The sequence below is a fragment of the Camelina sativa genome, chromosome 14 (assembly GCF_000633955.1).
Source record: "Camelina sativa cultivar DH55 chromosome 14, Cs, whole genome shotgun sequence".
Taxonomy (NCBI): Eukaryota; Viridiplantae; Streptophyta; class Magnoliopsida; order Brassicales; family Brassicaceae; genus Camelina; species Camelina sativa.
Window position 1 is genome coordinate 7,138,406 of NC_025698.1, and position 16,431 is coordinate 7,154,836.

Here is a 16,431-nt window from a genome sequence, read left to right on the forward strand (position 1 = left end):
TGCGACTAATTCTGGTGTTCCATGCCTTTTCACGATGATGTTGGTTCTACTTTGACTTGCCCTAGAGCATGTATGCATCTTGGTGTACCTTCTAATCGAGAAAATATCTGTATTTCTAACCTTTGCGGCTCGTAAACCCCATTTGCACAGATCTTTAGTACATTTAAGCACCAAACGTACAGGATCAGACTTCTTAATAACAAAACCAAAACTGAGAACAAATGCGCATTTATTCACCACATCTTGCAATGCCTTCTTATTAGGAAATTCTTGACGGATACTCAAACCCAAACCGTCTTCCCATGGCTCTACATACTTACTAGCTTCTACAACAGGTGGGGGCTCTACATATTCATCACCCATATCCGATCTAACTATATTGTTATCCACACCTTCATCATAAGATATGATTCCATCGGGTTTACTTTTACTACCATCAACCTCCTTTATCGGCTCAACTTGTTCTTTTTCTACATACAAAGTGATGGCATTACATCCTACTTCATCATAGTTCATACCAGTAGAACTTTTCAAAATTTTCGACACTTGGACGGACTCTTCCAGATTAGTGATGACCTCCACATACAATATACATCTACGACTCTCTTTATCAATGGGCGATAGATAAACTTGCATATCCTCATCGTCAGTAATAGTCCATGGATCCCCACTTCCCACCATCAGTGCATTGTAAGTCAACCGAAGTGTAGTTTCACTTTCACCTAATGCAAGCTTCTTGTATATCCTAGCTTCTACCATCGACAAAATTATCTTCTCAACCGATGTATTCATCATTAAACTATACCTGGGACCTTGACATTTAAAATGTATGCTGACGCTCATTGTATCCTACCAAAACAATACGAAACTCTGTTCATTATTACCAAGTTCTACTAGTTATTACCAGTTTTACTAGTTGTACTACGTTGAATAGTAATACTAGTTTTACCAAGTTTTACTTTCTAACTCGTTATAATATATAAAAAAGTGATACCCAGTTTTACCAAGTTCTACTATCGCCACATAGAAACAAATTAAATCGTTGAGAGTTCTCTAATCTGCAATTCACTACGATTCCACAAACGAAATCTATTCCTTGTTAATTTAAACTACTAATCGAACTAAAAATAATGAAATAACACCCAATGTACATACCCCAATAATGGAATCAAGCTTAATGCATATTCTGGAATTCAAGATCTTTTCTTCTCATCAATATACATATCTACAATTCACTACGAATCCACAAATGAAGAGAAGAACTTACTTGAAGGCGTCTTCAATGCAGATTCTGGAAGGCACGGCGCCGATGGAGAGAGGGATCTCGAGGGGGAGCTTGACTCTCGCTTGACGGCCGTGGAGAGAGCTCGAACTCGTTTTTTTTTAATTATTAAAAAACAAAAATAAAATAAAAAATAAGAAAGAAGGGTAAATCTGTCCGTTCATAATACTCTGAACGGATAAGAAATATGTAGATTAAATATGGAGATAAGAGATTTTTGCCACGGCAGAGTGGACTCCTCAGACGATTTCTCTACAGATAGTTAATATATTCAAATTATTATTTTGTTTGTCCTAAAAAAAAGTTTTGCCTCATTTTAAACCTATTTTTTATTTCGACTAATTCTAACTTTAGAACGAACAATAATTAACGTTTAATTTATATAAAAACTTCAACCGATAAATCAAACTGTTTAACTTCTAACAAAGTCACCACAATGATGAGGAATCATTCCTTTTTTTCTGAACAACGAGGAATCATTCCATGATAAAAAATTTAGAGGAGAAAAAAGAAAAACAAGAGCATATCATATATTATTAATTGTTTTTGTGTAACTTTTTCTTGTTATATTCTAATAGTTTTGATACATTCGGATTATACATGGAAGGAATTACCCACGTCCAAAGATATGAATCAACCTCGTTTCAATATATATATATATATATATACAAGTGAATTACATTCAGAAATAAATCCTAGCGGGTCATGCCGTCATGGACGACTGGAGCAGCCGCCGTCACACCTTCTTGGTTCTGTTGCCTCTCCACGTTCCCCGCCCAACCTAAAAGTACCACATTAAAAACGAATGTAATGTGTTATAATAAACAAATAAAATGGAATGAAAATAAAAGAGCCGTATAAAATATATATATATATATACCAAGATTCATATTGTAACCGCGGTGCTTGAGCTCGCGGTATAGTTGGGTCAAAGCACAGAGCTCACAGCAGCACCAGCAGAACCAGCAACAGCTACAATGTTTAAGGCAATCAACACAATTGTTACCACTAATGTTGTATTGAGCTCTCATCCTTTGACGGTATAAACACGAGTAAATACATCCACCACAACCCGTGAATACATTTATCAACACGTATAATGCTCCAGCCACACCACACGCTGAAAATTATAAACCTCGTCGCAGTTATTTATCATTCATTATATTTTCCTGCCTTGTTAAATTTGACAAAGCTTTCTCATAAAACCATGTATTATATCTTTGTAAGTAACTTACTGGTGGATCCTCGATCTACAATCTCAGCGATTTGGCCAAGTGTAATACATGGACACCAGCACGTAATACAACCTGTCCATTCATTTTTGTTATAAGGTATATAATAAATTTTTATCTAGAGAAAAGGTTTGACATCTATAATTACTTTTGTTAGAATTTTTTTGTTCATATGTAAAGTCTAAAGTGATAATTAAAATTTGATAAATCATAAACAGTAGATCTGTAACAACCAGCTACAATTACTCGTTTTCACCTACTTACACTTACAAAATCTATATATATAAAAAAAATGTAAAAGAGTGATTACAGTTTGTGCAGTCAGAGAAGCAATCACAGAAGCCTGTGGACCATTTTCCTTCAACATGAGGATTGGCATGAGCTTCCATGGAGGAATATAAAGGGAATAAGAGAGATTAACATAAACGAATTGAATGATGCGTCTATATATAAGGACATTAACATGTTTATAAATCTTTCCATTAAAACCATGTACGGTGTGGGAGGGGACTACTGAAAGTTTGCGTTTAAACAAGTCAGTCCAGACAGATGTAAAGTATAACTACTGCAATTTGCTAAAAAAACGTAATTAACTAATATAGTTCAAGTAGACGGTATTAATTTCATCTTTAATTACAGTGACGACCAAATCCTATAGAAGAAGTCTAATGGCACGCACGCAAGTGACGGTTCTCTTGTAATATCATCCATCCAAATGAGAGTACTAATCTTATCAAGTTTTCATGCTTCCCTCCACAACCGGAGCACCCATTGCAACACTGCCGTTTTGACGTTCGACGTTTGCCGCCACCCTAATAAGTTAGATTTTATATTAGAACATCTCGACGAACAAAGTTTCTTTTCAAATAACCATGCCAATTATTTAATAATGAAGCTCTAACTAAAGTGTTAATAAAACAAATAAAATAATACCGAGGGCGACATCAAAACCGCGGTTGTTGAGCTCGTGATAAACTTGGGTTAAGGCACAAAGCTCACATGAGAAGCAACGTTTTAGACAATCCCCACATTCGCTACCCTTAAGATTGTAATGTTTATCATGTTGGTTCGATAAAAACATGAGTATATGCATCTACATGGACCACATCCTGTGATCATCAGTAGGAGCGTGTAAAACGCACCGGTCGTACCACATACTAAGATTAACTATCGGTTAGATATTTACATTAAACCGTTTTTTTTTTCCGAATAATCATTGTTATAATTGGGAAACGTACAAGCGGAAACCTCGGTCCACACAATATCTGCGACTTGGCCAAATGTAACGCAAGGACACCAAAATGTTATACAACCTGCAACAAATAAACATTTATTAATCGGTTATTTTTGTTATATTTTTTAGAAGATAATCAAATTTGGTCGTAAATTAAAAGATTTGTAATCTAAAAATATATAACAAAGTACAATCAATATACGTGAGATACTATATATGGATCAAGTATTTGTTGTGATGAATTTTTTTAACTATGAGGAGCTCTATGTAACCCCTTTATGAATACGCACTCATAAAGGAAGAAAAAAAAAAGTGTGTCATGTGAACATTAAACGCATTATGAAGTTGAAGTAGATGAATTAATTTATGTGCGTACACACACCAAAAAATGGAAAAAAATAAATCCATACGAAAATGAAGAAAGTGGGGAGGTGTTTCGATCAGAGAATTAATTGGATGTATGTATCAATTAATCTTATAGGCCTTCTTTTGTCTGTGTCATTATTAAACATGGACCATATGGTATATCTGGTAGCTCACTTTGTTTTTATATCAAATAACAGCGTGTTGACTGGGACAATTTGGTGAAGTAGGTGTACACACAAGTTCCATTTTGAAATATAAATCGATACCGTAGATTAATCATTGAACAAATAAACAGTTCAATTGTATAGTGATAGTTTCATTTTTCTTATGATATACATTACTAACATATAACACCAAAACGAAGAATGACAATATTTGAAATCAGTAAGATCCGCCAAATAAATGTAAGATTCCCTTTATTTATTTGATAAATTTAAATTTGCTTTTATTTTTTGGTTTGATCTTCTTTAATAGTGCAAGGCTGGAGATGTACCTGTCGAGCCCACCGTATAAATGTACGATTATTATATATTGCAATAACCAAATTCATAGATGAAAATATCAAATCAATCTTGGATCTAGCTGCCACTGCTATGAGTTTAAAGGCCCAATCATAGTATAGACCACAATGACTCAAATCTATGTATTTTGGTGTATGTTCGAGGTTAAACTCGCGTTATTAAATATTAACACACTCTGAAGCAAATATGGCTCAATAAAGTAATTAAATCATGACTTACAACGATTGTAATGCATAAAGCATAATACATCTTGACCATGTGAAATTGTCTACAAGAGATGATCTAGGCACAGTTTTGAACTTCATTATGACTGATGAGATGCTTCTTATTGAAATGGGTAAATACTTAAAATTTGGAATAAAGCATACGACTTATCAAGAGAAGAGTGATAAAGCGCTTAATTGCTCAAGAGGCACTTAATTGCTCCATAAAGGCATAAACTAAGTGTTGGTGTTGATGGGCCGTAAAGTCACAGATCTAATAGTACGGAGTTTTTTGGGTTTCAATGTAGTTATGATTACTGGAGATTGATCTTAAACCTGACTTTTTACTGATATACTGTAGTAACCAACAAGCGTCGATCCCAAAAACAAAAAAGTACACAACCACAGAAATACTTTGACCAAATTTGCTTTTTTTGGTAACCAATCAATTAAGTTTTGGATTACACAAAGAGAATCATTGTATTTTGATATAAATAATAGTTTTTGCAGTGCAAAGTTATAGTTCTAATACAGAGTCTTTTTAATTAACAAATGAAGGCTTAAATCGTATATTTGATATCAACGAATCATTATAAAATATATATGAGATTGTTTTGTTATTATTATTAACCAAGCATCTAGTATGTATTATTAACATGAATGGGAATGATTTAAACATTACTCATGAAATCCTATATAATAATCCCTATAATCTTTAGTCGGCTATCTCCCCACTACATATAGTATGATGTATGCACACTCACTTTTACACAAGTGGTATTTTAAGTGGACTTTTCTTCTTAAGAAGCATGGTGTGGATCGTTTACTAAAACGGTCATGCCGTCATTTTTTCTTTTCTTTCACATATATCTAAATTTAGCATTAGATAACGCTACATTCCCGTATATAATCCCATATAATTCAAATAAGTACATATAATTTATCATGTCCTATATTTGTCTATTGATTCTTAATCAAACAGATTCAACACTCAATTGAGGAAAATCTAAAAAGGTGTCCATTAAAAGAACGAAGACATCATTATCACATTAGTAAATGAGTTGGAGCATTTTGAGAAATTAATCCCATAGAATGTTTGATAATTACGCGTGCGGATATTTTTCTTCTCGGATAACTTATTTTTATTGGGCAGAATTAATGAGAGTAGGCGAATCTCCACATACTCCATGAGAGTCCCACCATAGTGTTCACCGTACGATTCTTTCGTGGTCGAGATTGGAACTAGTTTTACTGTATGTCCACCCAAAAAGCTCACTTGCGACGACGACTCATATATACGGCCAGCCATAACATTTGATATGTTATGATTTTTTCTTGGCGGCCACTGGTATCTAGCTTATGGTTTTATTTGAAAATAAGTATAATGTTTAAGTCTGAAAGTGATAAGCATAAAGAATGAAGTTCCTTTTAAGGTACGGCTAAGAGTGAATCTACCAAGCCTTCCTTTTCACACCAACCATAGATAAAAAAATACACCCGACAAAATGATTAGTGGGGTGATAATGTGATTATTAATGAGCATGAATGGGCAAACATGTCAAATATCTCCATTATCAATATGCCTACATAAACCCTTCAATCTCACAAGAAAGTAGAACAGAGTTATAAAACTTTTTAAAACTTCAAAATGGGAAGGCAGCTTTGCACGACGACGTTTCTCCACTTGGTCGCCGCCATACTCTTTATTTCCCGGACAATCTCAGCCGTCCCTTTCCCTCCCGCACAACCAACAATCGACGACCTAGATTTCATCCGTACGAGCTGCAACGCAACGCTTTATCCCGACGTTTGTTATACGTCTCTAGCTGGCTACGCCTCCACGGTCCAAGATAATCCGGCGAGACTAGCTAAGCTCGCCATCGGAGTTTCCCTTTCCCGCGCAAAATACGCGGCGAGTTACCTCTCCAAACTCTCACGTCGCTCTGCTCCTGCTGCATCCTCTGCCGCCGTCCACGACTGCGTTTCGAACGTGGGAGACGCCATGGATCAGATGCGCGGGTCCCTGAGGCAGCTCCGGGAGATGAACCACCGTCGTCCCGGAGCGCCGGCGTTTAGGTTTCAGATGAGTAACGTGCAGACGTGGATGAGCGCGGCGTTGACGGACGAGGAGACGTGTACTGATGGGATCACGGAGGAGATGGAAGACGGAGAGACAAAAACGGCGATTTGCGAGAGAGTCGGCGACGTTAAGAGGTTCACGAGTAATGCGCTTGCTCTCGTTAACACCTACGCCAATGATGGAGCCTAAGCCTAAGCTAATTAAGCTTATGTCTTAAAATATATGAAGTTATAAAAAAAAATATACTTGTATATATATATATGGTGTGTTGAGAGTGTGCTTAGTGTTTTTCTGTGTATTCGAGGCTTTGGAAACCGAGTTGGAACTCCGAGTTTGTGTGTTCTCATCAATCAAATTATACAGTAATCTATGTTTGATTTGTATTAGTATGTGTTGCTTGCTATAGGAGTGATGATGGATATAATGATAGATTGGTTATGATGAATATAACATTGGTTACACTAGAAGTAAACCATATTAATTGGATTTTGATGAGTATTGGGGGATATGATTGGGATGAATTTGGCCATCATATCAGCATTTCTTTTTATTACTATTGATGAAATCAATATCTCACGAATCGAAACCCGTGAGAGGATGATTAGATTAGAACATCTGACTATGACATGAGTTTGCCCCCTAAAATTTGTCTGTTTGTGGCCCACTAAAATCTTTACGAAAACAAGGTTTTGTCCGTTTTGTTCACGGGGATGCCAATGTACAATTTCACACTGTGTGTGTTTTCGTTGCAATGAATGGAACTGTGCCAAATCAATAGAAACCAACTCCTAGTTTTGGTATACAAATAATTATTTGATCAACCAGCCACATAGACCAAAAAGCTTCTACAACTCCATTCACAGTATCTATTTTTTACGTTCGCTGTTTTATAATTGAATCCCGATTAGAAACAAAGACGTGGTTGTTCCAAAAAGAGAGAGAACTAAAGTTTAACATAACACATGCTAATTAAAAATACAATAATGATACACACTCGTCCCTAATGTTAAGTCTTAATCTCCTCCCAAGGACTAAGCAGCATCAACAACAACAACAACACACATCTGACAATCAAATACGAATTATACTAAACATCTACTTAAAAGCTAAAAGTACCACTCTCTTAAGAGATTCCAATTATGATTGGTTTAGAGTTGCATACATTCAACACCCAACCGCCGCAACAACCGTCGGCTTCACCTTCGGAGGTCTCCCACGTCCTCTACGCTCACCGGTTGCCGGCTCCGGAGCAACAACCTTATCCGAATCTGTTCGTGGTCTCTTTGGTGGACGTCCACGTGGTCTTCCAGATCCGCTCTCCTTGGGCGGCTCAATCGAAATCTCCGACGGATCTCTCTGCTTCGGTGGACGGCCACGAGATCTAGGCGGATCTGCAGAGACCGTGGCAGCAGCAGCAGAGGCGGCGGATTCCGCCTGAGTTTTCAGTTTGGGAGGACGACCACGACCGCGCTTGGGAGGAGCATGTGGATCTGGTTTCATATAATTGTTTTTGACCATGAGAAGCTGACCAGTCTTCTTCATCTGGTTGAGATGGTAGCTGAGCAGCGTCGTGTGTGACGGCGGTAAGGTTTGCTGAGTTGACTCGATTTGTTTAGCAATCGTCGTTTTGTTGCTACCGTTCTTATCATTCAGTGCTTCGATCGCTTCCATTATCATCTAAAAATCGCAATTCTCAAAAAAAAACCAAAAAAAAAAATTCAGAAACTAATTTGAAAAAAAAAAAATCTGACTATCCTATCAATGTATTATGGATTTATTTCTTTTACCTGAGGATAAGGCGGGAGTGTAAATGACTGACTTTGAGATTCCGATGAATGCTGATCGAACGCCATGTGAAAGAGGGTGAGAGAGAAGAGTGTGTGTGTGGTGTAGGAACTAGGAAGTCAAATCTATGTTCGGAAAGGGTTTTTAATAAAACAATTGGGAAAGTGGTTTTCATCAGAATTCACGAATCATATGTTATAGAATAAATAATTCGATTATATTAAGTCGTAGAGTTGATCGGACGGCTGGGGTTTCTCAGCTTAATGATTGATCTAGCGGCTGTGAGTTTATAGCTGTTTTCTCCTGCCGGATTACTGACGTGGACATAAAAGGGTTTGACTTCTGACTTTTTTAGCCTTCAAATGACGTAATTCTCCTCGTATTTGGATTTTAACATTACCTTTTACTAAAACTAAAATTTAGGTTTTGACTCAATACTCCTCCTACACAGAATTACAACAGAAACGACACTGTATACCATTAGTAACGTTTTTGCTAAATCATATTTCAAATTATTTGTTTCAATGTAACACGACTTATTTCTTTCATATTTTTCACCAACGTAAAAATGAGTTTTACATTTATATATTCACCCCGAGTTCTTTCTATATAATAAGCAGACCAAGATTTGCAAGACTCGAAGAACGAAGATGTGATTCTATTATTACTCACAAATGATCAAATCATATAAAACAGATAATGAAGCATTTGAGAAAATTTACGGATCACAAGAAGCCAGTACTGCCGAAGGGGTTGTTGCTGTCATGTTGTTGTTGATGAGCACCTCCATTAACCGGAAATCCCCCAAAACCCGTGGTGCTGTTTTGCGCTTCTGTAACGGGGATTGCCGGAAATTCCCCAATACCTGTGGTTTTTGGTGGTTCTGGAACCGGAATTACTGGAAGCGGTTCTGAAACGGGGATAACTGGAAACTCCCCAAAAGCTGTGGTTTTTGGCGGTTCTGAAACCGGGATTACTGGAGGAAATCCCCCAAAACCTGTTGTGTTTGGCGGTTCTGAAACCTGGTCTACAGGAAATGCCCCAAACCCAGTGCAGCTTTGTGGTGCTGAAACCTCGACTACTGGAAATTCCCCAAAGCCGGTGGTGTTTGATGCTTCTGAAACCGGGATTGCTGAAAATGCCCCAAGACCGGAGGTGTTTTCTGGTTCTGAAACCGGAACTACTGGAAATTCCCCAAAACCGGTGATGTTTGAAGGTTCTGGAACCGGTACTGGAAATGCCCCCAAACTGGTGGTGCTTTGTGGTTCTGAAACCGGGACTATTGGAAATTCCCCAAAATCACCAAAAGGATTTGCAGCGCTGGGTGCAACCTCAAGCTGTGGTTGCTGCTCTTGCTGAGGATAGGTTGGCTCGTAGGGCCCAAATGGGTTGTTTGCAGCTGAATGCGGCGCAACGCTGTTTGTTAATGCAAACGGGTCTTGGACCTCAAATGGATTGGGAGCTGGAGCGCCATAGGCCGGCTGTTGGGCAGCAATGTAGGCTCCATTGTCGTATAGACTGTTCAGGGTGAGCGTGTCTAAGCCACCAGCCTAGCACAAACAAAGATGGTTATGATTAAGAAGCCACAGATTTAATTTACCAACCCCCAAACTAGTATATGCAAACAGGATAATGGCAAGTAATTGATGCATGCCATTATCAATAATACAGAATACATCTTACCAATTTTCTCTCAGTGGCTGCAGATATATCATTGCTAGGTGTTGTGACCAGGGCAAGCTCCCATCCTGACGAATCCAAATCTCTTGCTTGACCAAAACCAAACGTCGAAAAATCATCTGTATACAGAACGGAATCATAAATGCGATCAACAACTAACAAGAAAGGTAAACTTAGCGCCCTGGTATATATAGTCCAAGAAGCTCACCATCAGTGGAAACCAAGGCCAAAGCAAGTGCATTTTGGTCTAGGATTGCTAACGGATCAGGTGCATCATCGTTCAGACCCTGAGTGCAACATGAAGAGAATCAGAGACAGAAGAATAACAATGACAGAAATATCGAAAAATCAAAATAGTATGTAATAAGCATTTCTCACCAGTAGATCATCTGTATCAATGATATTCCGTGGAGTTTCTGCTGAATGAGGAGGCTGCGAAGAAGGTTGAGTCTCTTCAGATAGAACAACGGTACCATCTGAAGGCAATGGTGGTTCATGTTCTTCATGCGAAGGTTCAACATCTTCAGAATCAAGCCCCTCATCCGGCGTATAGGTCAGAAGCTGTATGTTGACAAAAAAAATTTAGAAATTAAGTTAAACAAAAAAAACCATGGTTTTTGTAGGACCATTTCTGGAATATATACGTACCAGTGGCCCAGATGTGACGTCGACCATTTGAGGTGCATCTCTCATATACTCCTCCATTGTTACAAGAAAAGATTGTGGAGGCTTGAAAAACACAAACAGAGTTACATCGTAATAATAAAGTACTTACCATTACAAATTTAAATTTAACAAGCAAGTTATTATCTGATACCTCTCTTAAAACAGGAAACTGGAAATTCCTTGCAAGTTCTAATCCTTTGCAAACTTCATAAAAATTAGAAAGATTGCCAGCCTGCATCGATAGACTAATCCTTGCTAAGTGAAATCTAAATGAATCCACTGAAAAAATAACCAAACAACTTTACCTGCAGACCCGCGCGCTTGTATATATCAAGGGCCTTGATGGCCTCATGTCTTGGCATTTCAAAGAACTGCAGTATATGCATATATGAAACAGTAAGATATCAAAGAACACATGCAGGGAGAGAGTAACTCTGGGGGAAAGAAAAAACTGGGACTACCTTTTCTACTAGATTGATTATTCCTTCATTGATGGCACAATAGACTTTAAAGCTCTCCTTCAACACCTAAAGATACAATATTCAAAAACAACTCAGAACTTAGTTCAAACTTCAAACTGTTCTTTCCGGATAGAAATATTTGACCCGTTACTAAGACTAGGATATATGTAAAAATGTGAGTTATGTGTCCAGGCTTAGTTCAACCTACCAGAGCGAGTGCATATTGAATTATGCGATTGTGTTTTGCAGCACCTTCTGGCTGCGAAAGTTGGAAGATCAAAGTCAGTTCATTTGTAAGAAAGAGAAGGCTGCTCCAGCACAATACAAAGTACTATGCGGTTTACAAAAACATAGTAGCAGAACTGGAAAATGCATCAAAGAAGCACCTTGCAACCAATGAGACGATGCAGAAGCTGCTGTAACGCTGGTAACTGTTCCAGGAGTTTTTCACCATCTAAATCCCTTGTTTTGCTATACCCCTGACAACAATTTCCAAAACATAAAACCATCAGGAAAGAAAAGAGGTAAACATGAAGCCAGGACACCAAGCAAACAGAAAAAAAAAAATGATACCTTCTCCTGCCCTGGAGAAACTTTTGGAAGACGTTCAGCCTCCATGTCATATTTCAGAACTCTGAAGCATTCAAGCCGTTCCTCAAGAAATAATGCATAAGCACGCACCCACCCAGAACAATCCCAGGCTGCAAGACGCATAAAGCAAACAACAATCAGCGGTAACTCTCTATGCATAAAACCTTGAAGAAACCTCATATTGCTTATAAAACATATATAAGCCCGTGAAAGTAGCAGTAAAAGACTCACCGGTTGGGCTAGACTCATCTTTGAAATTAGAAATCTGCATAATGCGTCCTTTTTGAGAAAAATTCAATAGCTCCTCTCTAAATGTAGGATCACCATCCCTCAGAAGCCGGTGTAAGACAAGTAGTGCTTTCAGTGCAACCTATCAGAAACACATACAAACGCTAAATCTAATAGGCTGATGATAGCAAACAGAAACGATCCTTAAACAACCTAAAGAACATCTAATAATCAAAAACTCTCAGAAGAACTTCAAATCCTAAAAAACACACATAATGATCATACTCAACGCTGCAAAATGACTATAACTACTTATCTTCTTAAAATGAAACATTTCTCAGATTCAAAATGAATACCGTCCAGTTTCTGGTTTTGTGCAATCGTCGAGAGAGAGCATGAATGCAGTAAGCAACATCTGCTCGAGGCCGAACTGCTGATGTTGCCAGGAAAATTTCTGTAAACAAAAAAGAGATTTAAAACACACACAAACACAAGAAACAATTACGATCTAAGAAAACAAAAATCGGATTTCCAATTACTCTTAAGATGACGATCTTTGGGAGGACACTCGACATGGTTAGTAGCTTTCACTATGGCGACATCTAATTCCTGAAATTAGTGTAACCAAAACTCGAATCTATTAAGAGATTCAATGGATCGAGAAATGCTGAAATAAGAGAAAATCTAGCAAATCGAAAGGGAGAGCGTACGGCGTAATCGCTATTGACTCGGACAAGTCCGACTTTGGTGGTGTCTTTTAGGGCTCCATAAGCTCTTCGCCATGACTGAAGCGTTGCCATTCCAGAGACTCTGTTCAGATCTCTCTCGAATCTTCTTCTCAGATAAATAAAATATATATGTATTTTTTTTGTCCCGAGAAACCCTCAGAGGAAAAAATCTAAAGAATGAGAAGAAAGANAGCCTAGCACAAACAAAGATGGTTATGATTAAGAAGCCACAGATTTAATTTACCAACCCCCAAACTAGTATATGCAAACAGGATAATGGCAAGTAATTGATGCATGCCATTATCAATAATACAGAATACATCTTACCAATTTTCTCTCAGTGGCTGCAGATATATCATTGCTAGGTGTTGTGACCAGGGCAAGCTCCCATCCTGACGAATCCAAATCTCTTGCTTGACCAAAACCAAACGTCGAAAAATCATCTGTATACAGAACGGAATCATAAATGCGATCAACAACTAACAAGAAAGGTAAACTTAGCGCCCTGGTATATATAGTCCAAGAAGCTCACCATCAGTGGAAACCAAGGCCAAAGCAAGTGCATTTTGGTCTAGGATTGCTAACGGATCAGGTGCATCATCGTTCAGACCCTGAGTGCAACATGAAGAGAATCAGAGACAGAAGAATAACAATGACAGAAATATCGAAAAATCAAAATAGTATGTAATAAGCATTTCTCACCAGTAGATCATCTGTATCAATGATATTCCGTGGAGTTTCTGCTGAATGAGGAGGCTGCGAAGAAGGTTGAGTCTCTTCAGATAGAACAACGGTACCATCTGAAGGCAATGGTGGTTCATGTTCTTCATGCGAAGGTTCAACATCTTCAGAATCAAGCCCCTCATCCGGCGTATAGGTCAGAAGCTGTATGTTGACAAAAAAAATTTAGAAATTAAGTTAAACAAAAAAAACCATGGTTTTTGTAGGACCATTTCTGGAATATATACGTACCAGTGGCCCAGATGTGACGTCGACCATTTGAGGTGCATCTCTCATATACTCCTCCATTGTTACAAGAAAAGATTGTGGAGGCTTGAAAAACACAAACAGAGTTACATCGTAATAATAAAGTACTTACCATTACAAATTTAAATTTAACAAGCAAGTTATTATCTGATACCTCTCTTAAAACAGGAAACTGGAAATTCCTTGCAAGTTCTAATCCTTTGCAAACTTCATAAAAATTAGAAAGATTGCCAGCCTGCATCGATAGACTAATCCTTGCTAAGTGAAATCTAAATGAATCCACTGAAAAAATAACCAAACAACTTTACCTGCAGACCCGCGCGCTTGTATATATCAAGGGCCTTGATGGCCTCATGTCTTGGCATTTCAAAGAACTGCAGTATATGCATATATGAAACAGTAAGATATCAAAGAACACATGCAGGGAGAGAGTAACTCTGGGGGAAAGAAAAAACTGGGACTACCTTTTCTACTAGATTGATTATTCCTTCATTGATGGCACAATAGACTTTAAAGCTCTCCTTCAACACCTAAAGATACAATATTCAAAAACAACTCAGAACTTAGTTCAAACTTCAAACTGTTCTTTCCGGATAGAAATATTTGACCCGTTACTAAGACTAGGATATATGTAAAAATGTGAGTTATGTGTCCAGGCTTAGTTCAACCTACCAGAGCGAGTGCATATTGAATTATGCGATTGTGTTTTGCAGCACCTTCTGGCTGCGAAAGTTGGAAGATCAAAGTCAGTTCATTTGTAAGAAAGAGAAGGCTGCTCCAGCACAATACAAAGTACTATGCGGTTTACAAAAACATAGTAGCAGAACTGGAAAATGCATCAAAGAAGCACCTTGCAACCAATGAGACGATGCAGAAGCTGCTGTAACGCTGGTAACTGTTCCAGGAGTTTTTCACCATCTAAATCCCTTGTTTTGCTATACCCCTGACAACAATTTCCAAAACATAAAACCATCAGGAAAGAAAAGAGGTAAACATGAAGCCAGGACACCAAGCAAACAGAAAAAAAAAAATGATACCTTCTCCTGCCCTGGGGAAACTTTAGGAAGACGTTCAGCCTCCATGTCATATTTCAGAACTCTGAAGCATTCAAGCCGTTCCTCAAGAAATAATGCATAAGCACGCACCCACCCAGAACAATCCCAGGCTGCAAGACGCATAAAGCAAACAACAATCAGCGGTAACTCTCTATGCATAAAACCTTGAAGAAACCTCATATTGCTTATAAAACATATATAAGCCCGTGAAAGTAGCAGTAAAAGACTCACCGGTTGGGCTAGACTCATCTTTGAAATTAGAAATCTGCATAATGCGTCCTTTTTGAGAAAAATTCAATAGCTCCTCTCTAAATGTAGGATCACCATCCCTCAGAAGCCGGTGTAAGACAAGTAGTGCTTTCAGTGCAACCTATCAGAAACACATACAAACGCTAAATCTAATAGGCTGATGATAGCAAACAGAAACGATCCTTAAACAACCTAAAGAACATCTAATAATCAAAAACTCTCAGAAGAACTTCAAATCCTAAAAAACACACATAATGATCATACTCAACGCTGCAAAATGACTATAACTACTTATCTTCTTAAAATGAAACATTTCTCAGATTCAAAATGAATACCGTCCAGTTTCTGGTTTTGTGCAATCGTCGAGAGAGAGCATGAATGCAGTAAGCAACATCTGCTCGAGGCCGAACTGCTGATGTTGCCAGGAAAATTTCTGTAAACAAAAAAGAGATTTAAAACACACACAAACACAAGAAACAATTACGATCTAAGAAAACAAAAATCGGATTTCCAATTACTCTTAAGATGACGATCTTTGGGAGGACACTCGACATGGTTAGTAGCTTTCACTATGGCGACATCTAATTCCTGAAATTAGTGTAACCAAAACTCGAATCTATTAAGAGATTCAATGGATCGAGAAATGCTGAAATAAGAGAAAATCTAGCAAATCGAAAGGGAGAGCGTACGGCGTAATCGCTATTGACTCGGACAAGTCCGACTTTGGTGGTGTCTTTTAGGGCTCCATAAGCTCTTCGCCATGACTGAAGCGTTGCCATTCCAGAGACTCTGTTCAGATCTCTCTCGAATCTTCTTCTCAGATAAATAAAATATATATGTATTTTTTTTGTCCCGAGAAACCCTCAGAGGAAAAAATCTAAAGAATGAGAAGAAAGAGGAAGAACGCAAAAGAAAAGAGAGGAAGACAGATTTGGATTCGTCTCATCTTTATATATTTATTATTTCCTTAATTTGTAGTATTGTTTAACTCATTCTCTTTTTTTTTGTTTACTCTCTTCTGATTCTTTTTTAACTTCATTCTAATTTGTCGTTTTTTTTTCTTACTTCAATCTTTTTTTTTTT

At 37.8% G+C, this 16,431-nt stretch overlaps 5 protein-coding genes across 6 annotated transcripts; 1 reads left to right on the forward strand and 4 right to left on the reverse strand.

The window, feature by feature from the left end:
* Positions 2,098–2,910, reverse strand: LOC104743312 (protein PLANT CADMIUM RESISTANCE 2-like). Its single transcript, XM_019235455.1, has 3 exons — positions 2,825–2,910; positions 2,518–2,589; positions 2,098–2,402 (listed from the first exon to the last, which is right to left on the reverse strand). Exons 1-3 carry the CDS (start codon positions 2,901–2,903, stop codon positions 2,098–2,100), a joined length of 456 nt encoding a protein of 151 aa, XP_019091000.1. The 5' UTR covers positions 2,904–2,910.
* Positions 6,399–7,345, forward strand: LOC104740174 (21 kDa protein). The gene has a single exon (XM_010460702.2). The coding sequence runs from the start codon at positions 6,487–6,489 to the stop codon at positions 7,105–7,107; it is 621 nt and encodes a 206-aa protein (XP_010459004.1). The 5' UTR covers positions 6,399–6,486; the 3' UTR covers positions 7,108–7,345.
* LOC104740176 (HMG-Y-related protein A-like) lies at positions 7,841–8,912 on the reverse strand. Of its 2 annotated transcripts, none has more exons than XM_010460703.2 (2): positions 8,706–8,912; positions 7,841–8,595 (listed from the first exon to the last, which is right to left on the reverse strand). In XM_010460703.2, the coding sequence occupies exons 1-2, from the start codon at positions 8,769–8,771 to the stop codon at positions 8,083–8,085; spliced, it is 579 nt and encodes a 192-aa protein (XP_010459005.1). In that variant the 5' UTR covers positions 8,772–8,912; the 3' UTR covers positions 7,841–8,082. The 2 variants fall into 2 exon arrangements, with proteins under 2 accessions (XP_010459005.1, XP_010459006.1); XM_010460704.2 differs by having other exon boundaries at positions 7,841–8,610; positions 8,706–8,890.
* Positions 9,229–13,240, reverse strand: LOC104740177 (putative clathrin assembly protein At1g14910). The gene is made up of 15 exons (XM_010460705.1): positions 13,040–13,240; positions 12,869–12,938; positions 12,686–12,783; positions 12,333–12,471; positions 12,084–12,211; positions 11,897–11,989; positions 11,719–11,769; positions 11,511–11,576; positions 11,355–11,420; positions 11,201–11,281; positions 11,032–11,112; positions 10,762–10,944; positions 10,592–10,670; positions 10,387–10,502; positions 9,229–10,253 (listed from the first exon to the last, which is right to left on the reverse strand). Exons 1-15 carry the CDS (start codon positions 13,127–13,129, stop codon positions 9,429–9,431), a joined length of 2,166 nt encoding a protein of 721 aa, XP_010459007.1. The 5' UTR covers positions 13,130–13,240; the 3' UTR covers positions 9,229–9,428.
* Positions 13,346–16,273, reverse strand: LOC104740178 (putative clathrin assembly protein At1g14910). The gene is made up of 14 exons (XM_010460706.2): positions 16,038–16,273; positions 15,867–15,936; positions 15,684–15,781; positions 15,331–15,469; positions 15,082–15,209; positions 14,895–14,987; positions 14,717–14,767; positions 14,509–14,574; positions 14,353–14,418; positions 14,199–14,279; positions 14,030–14,110; positions 13,760–13,942; positions 13,590–13,668; positions 13,346–13,500 (listed from the first exon to the last, which is right to left on the reverse strand). The coding sequence occupies exons 1-14, from the start codon at positions 16,125–16,127 to the stop codon at positions 13,361–13,363; spliced, it is 1,365 nt and encodes a 454-aa protein (XP_010459008.1). The 5' UTR covers positions 16,128–16,273; the 3' UTR covers positions 13,346–13,360.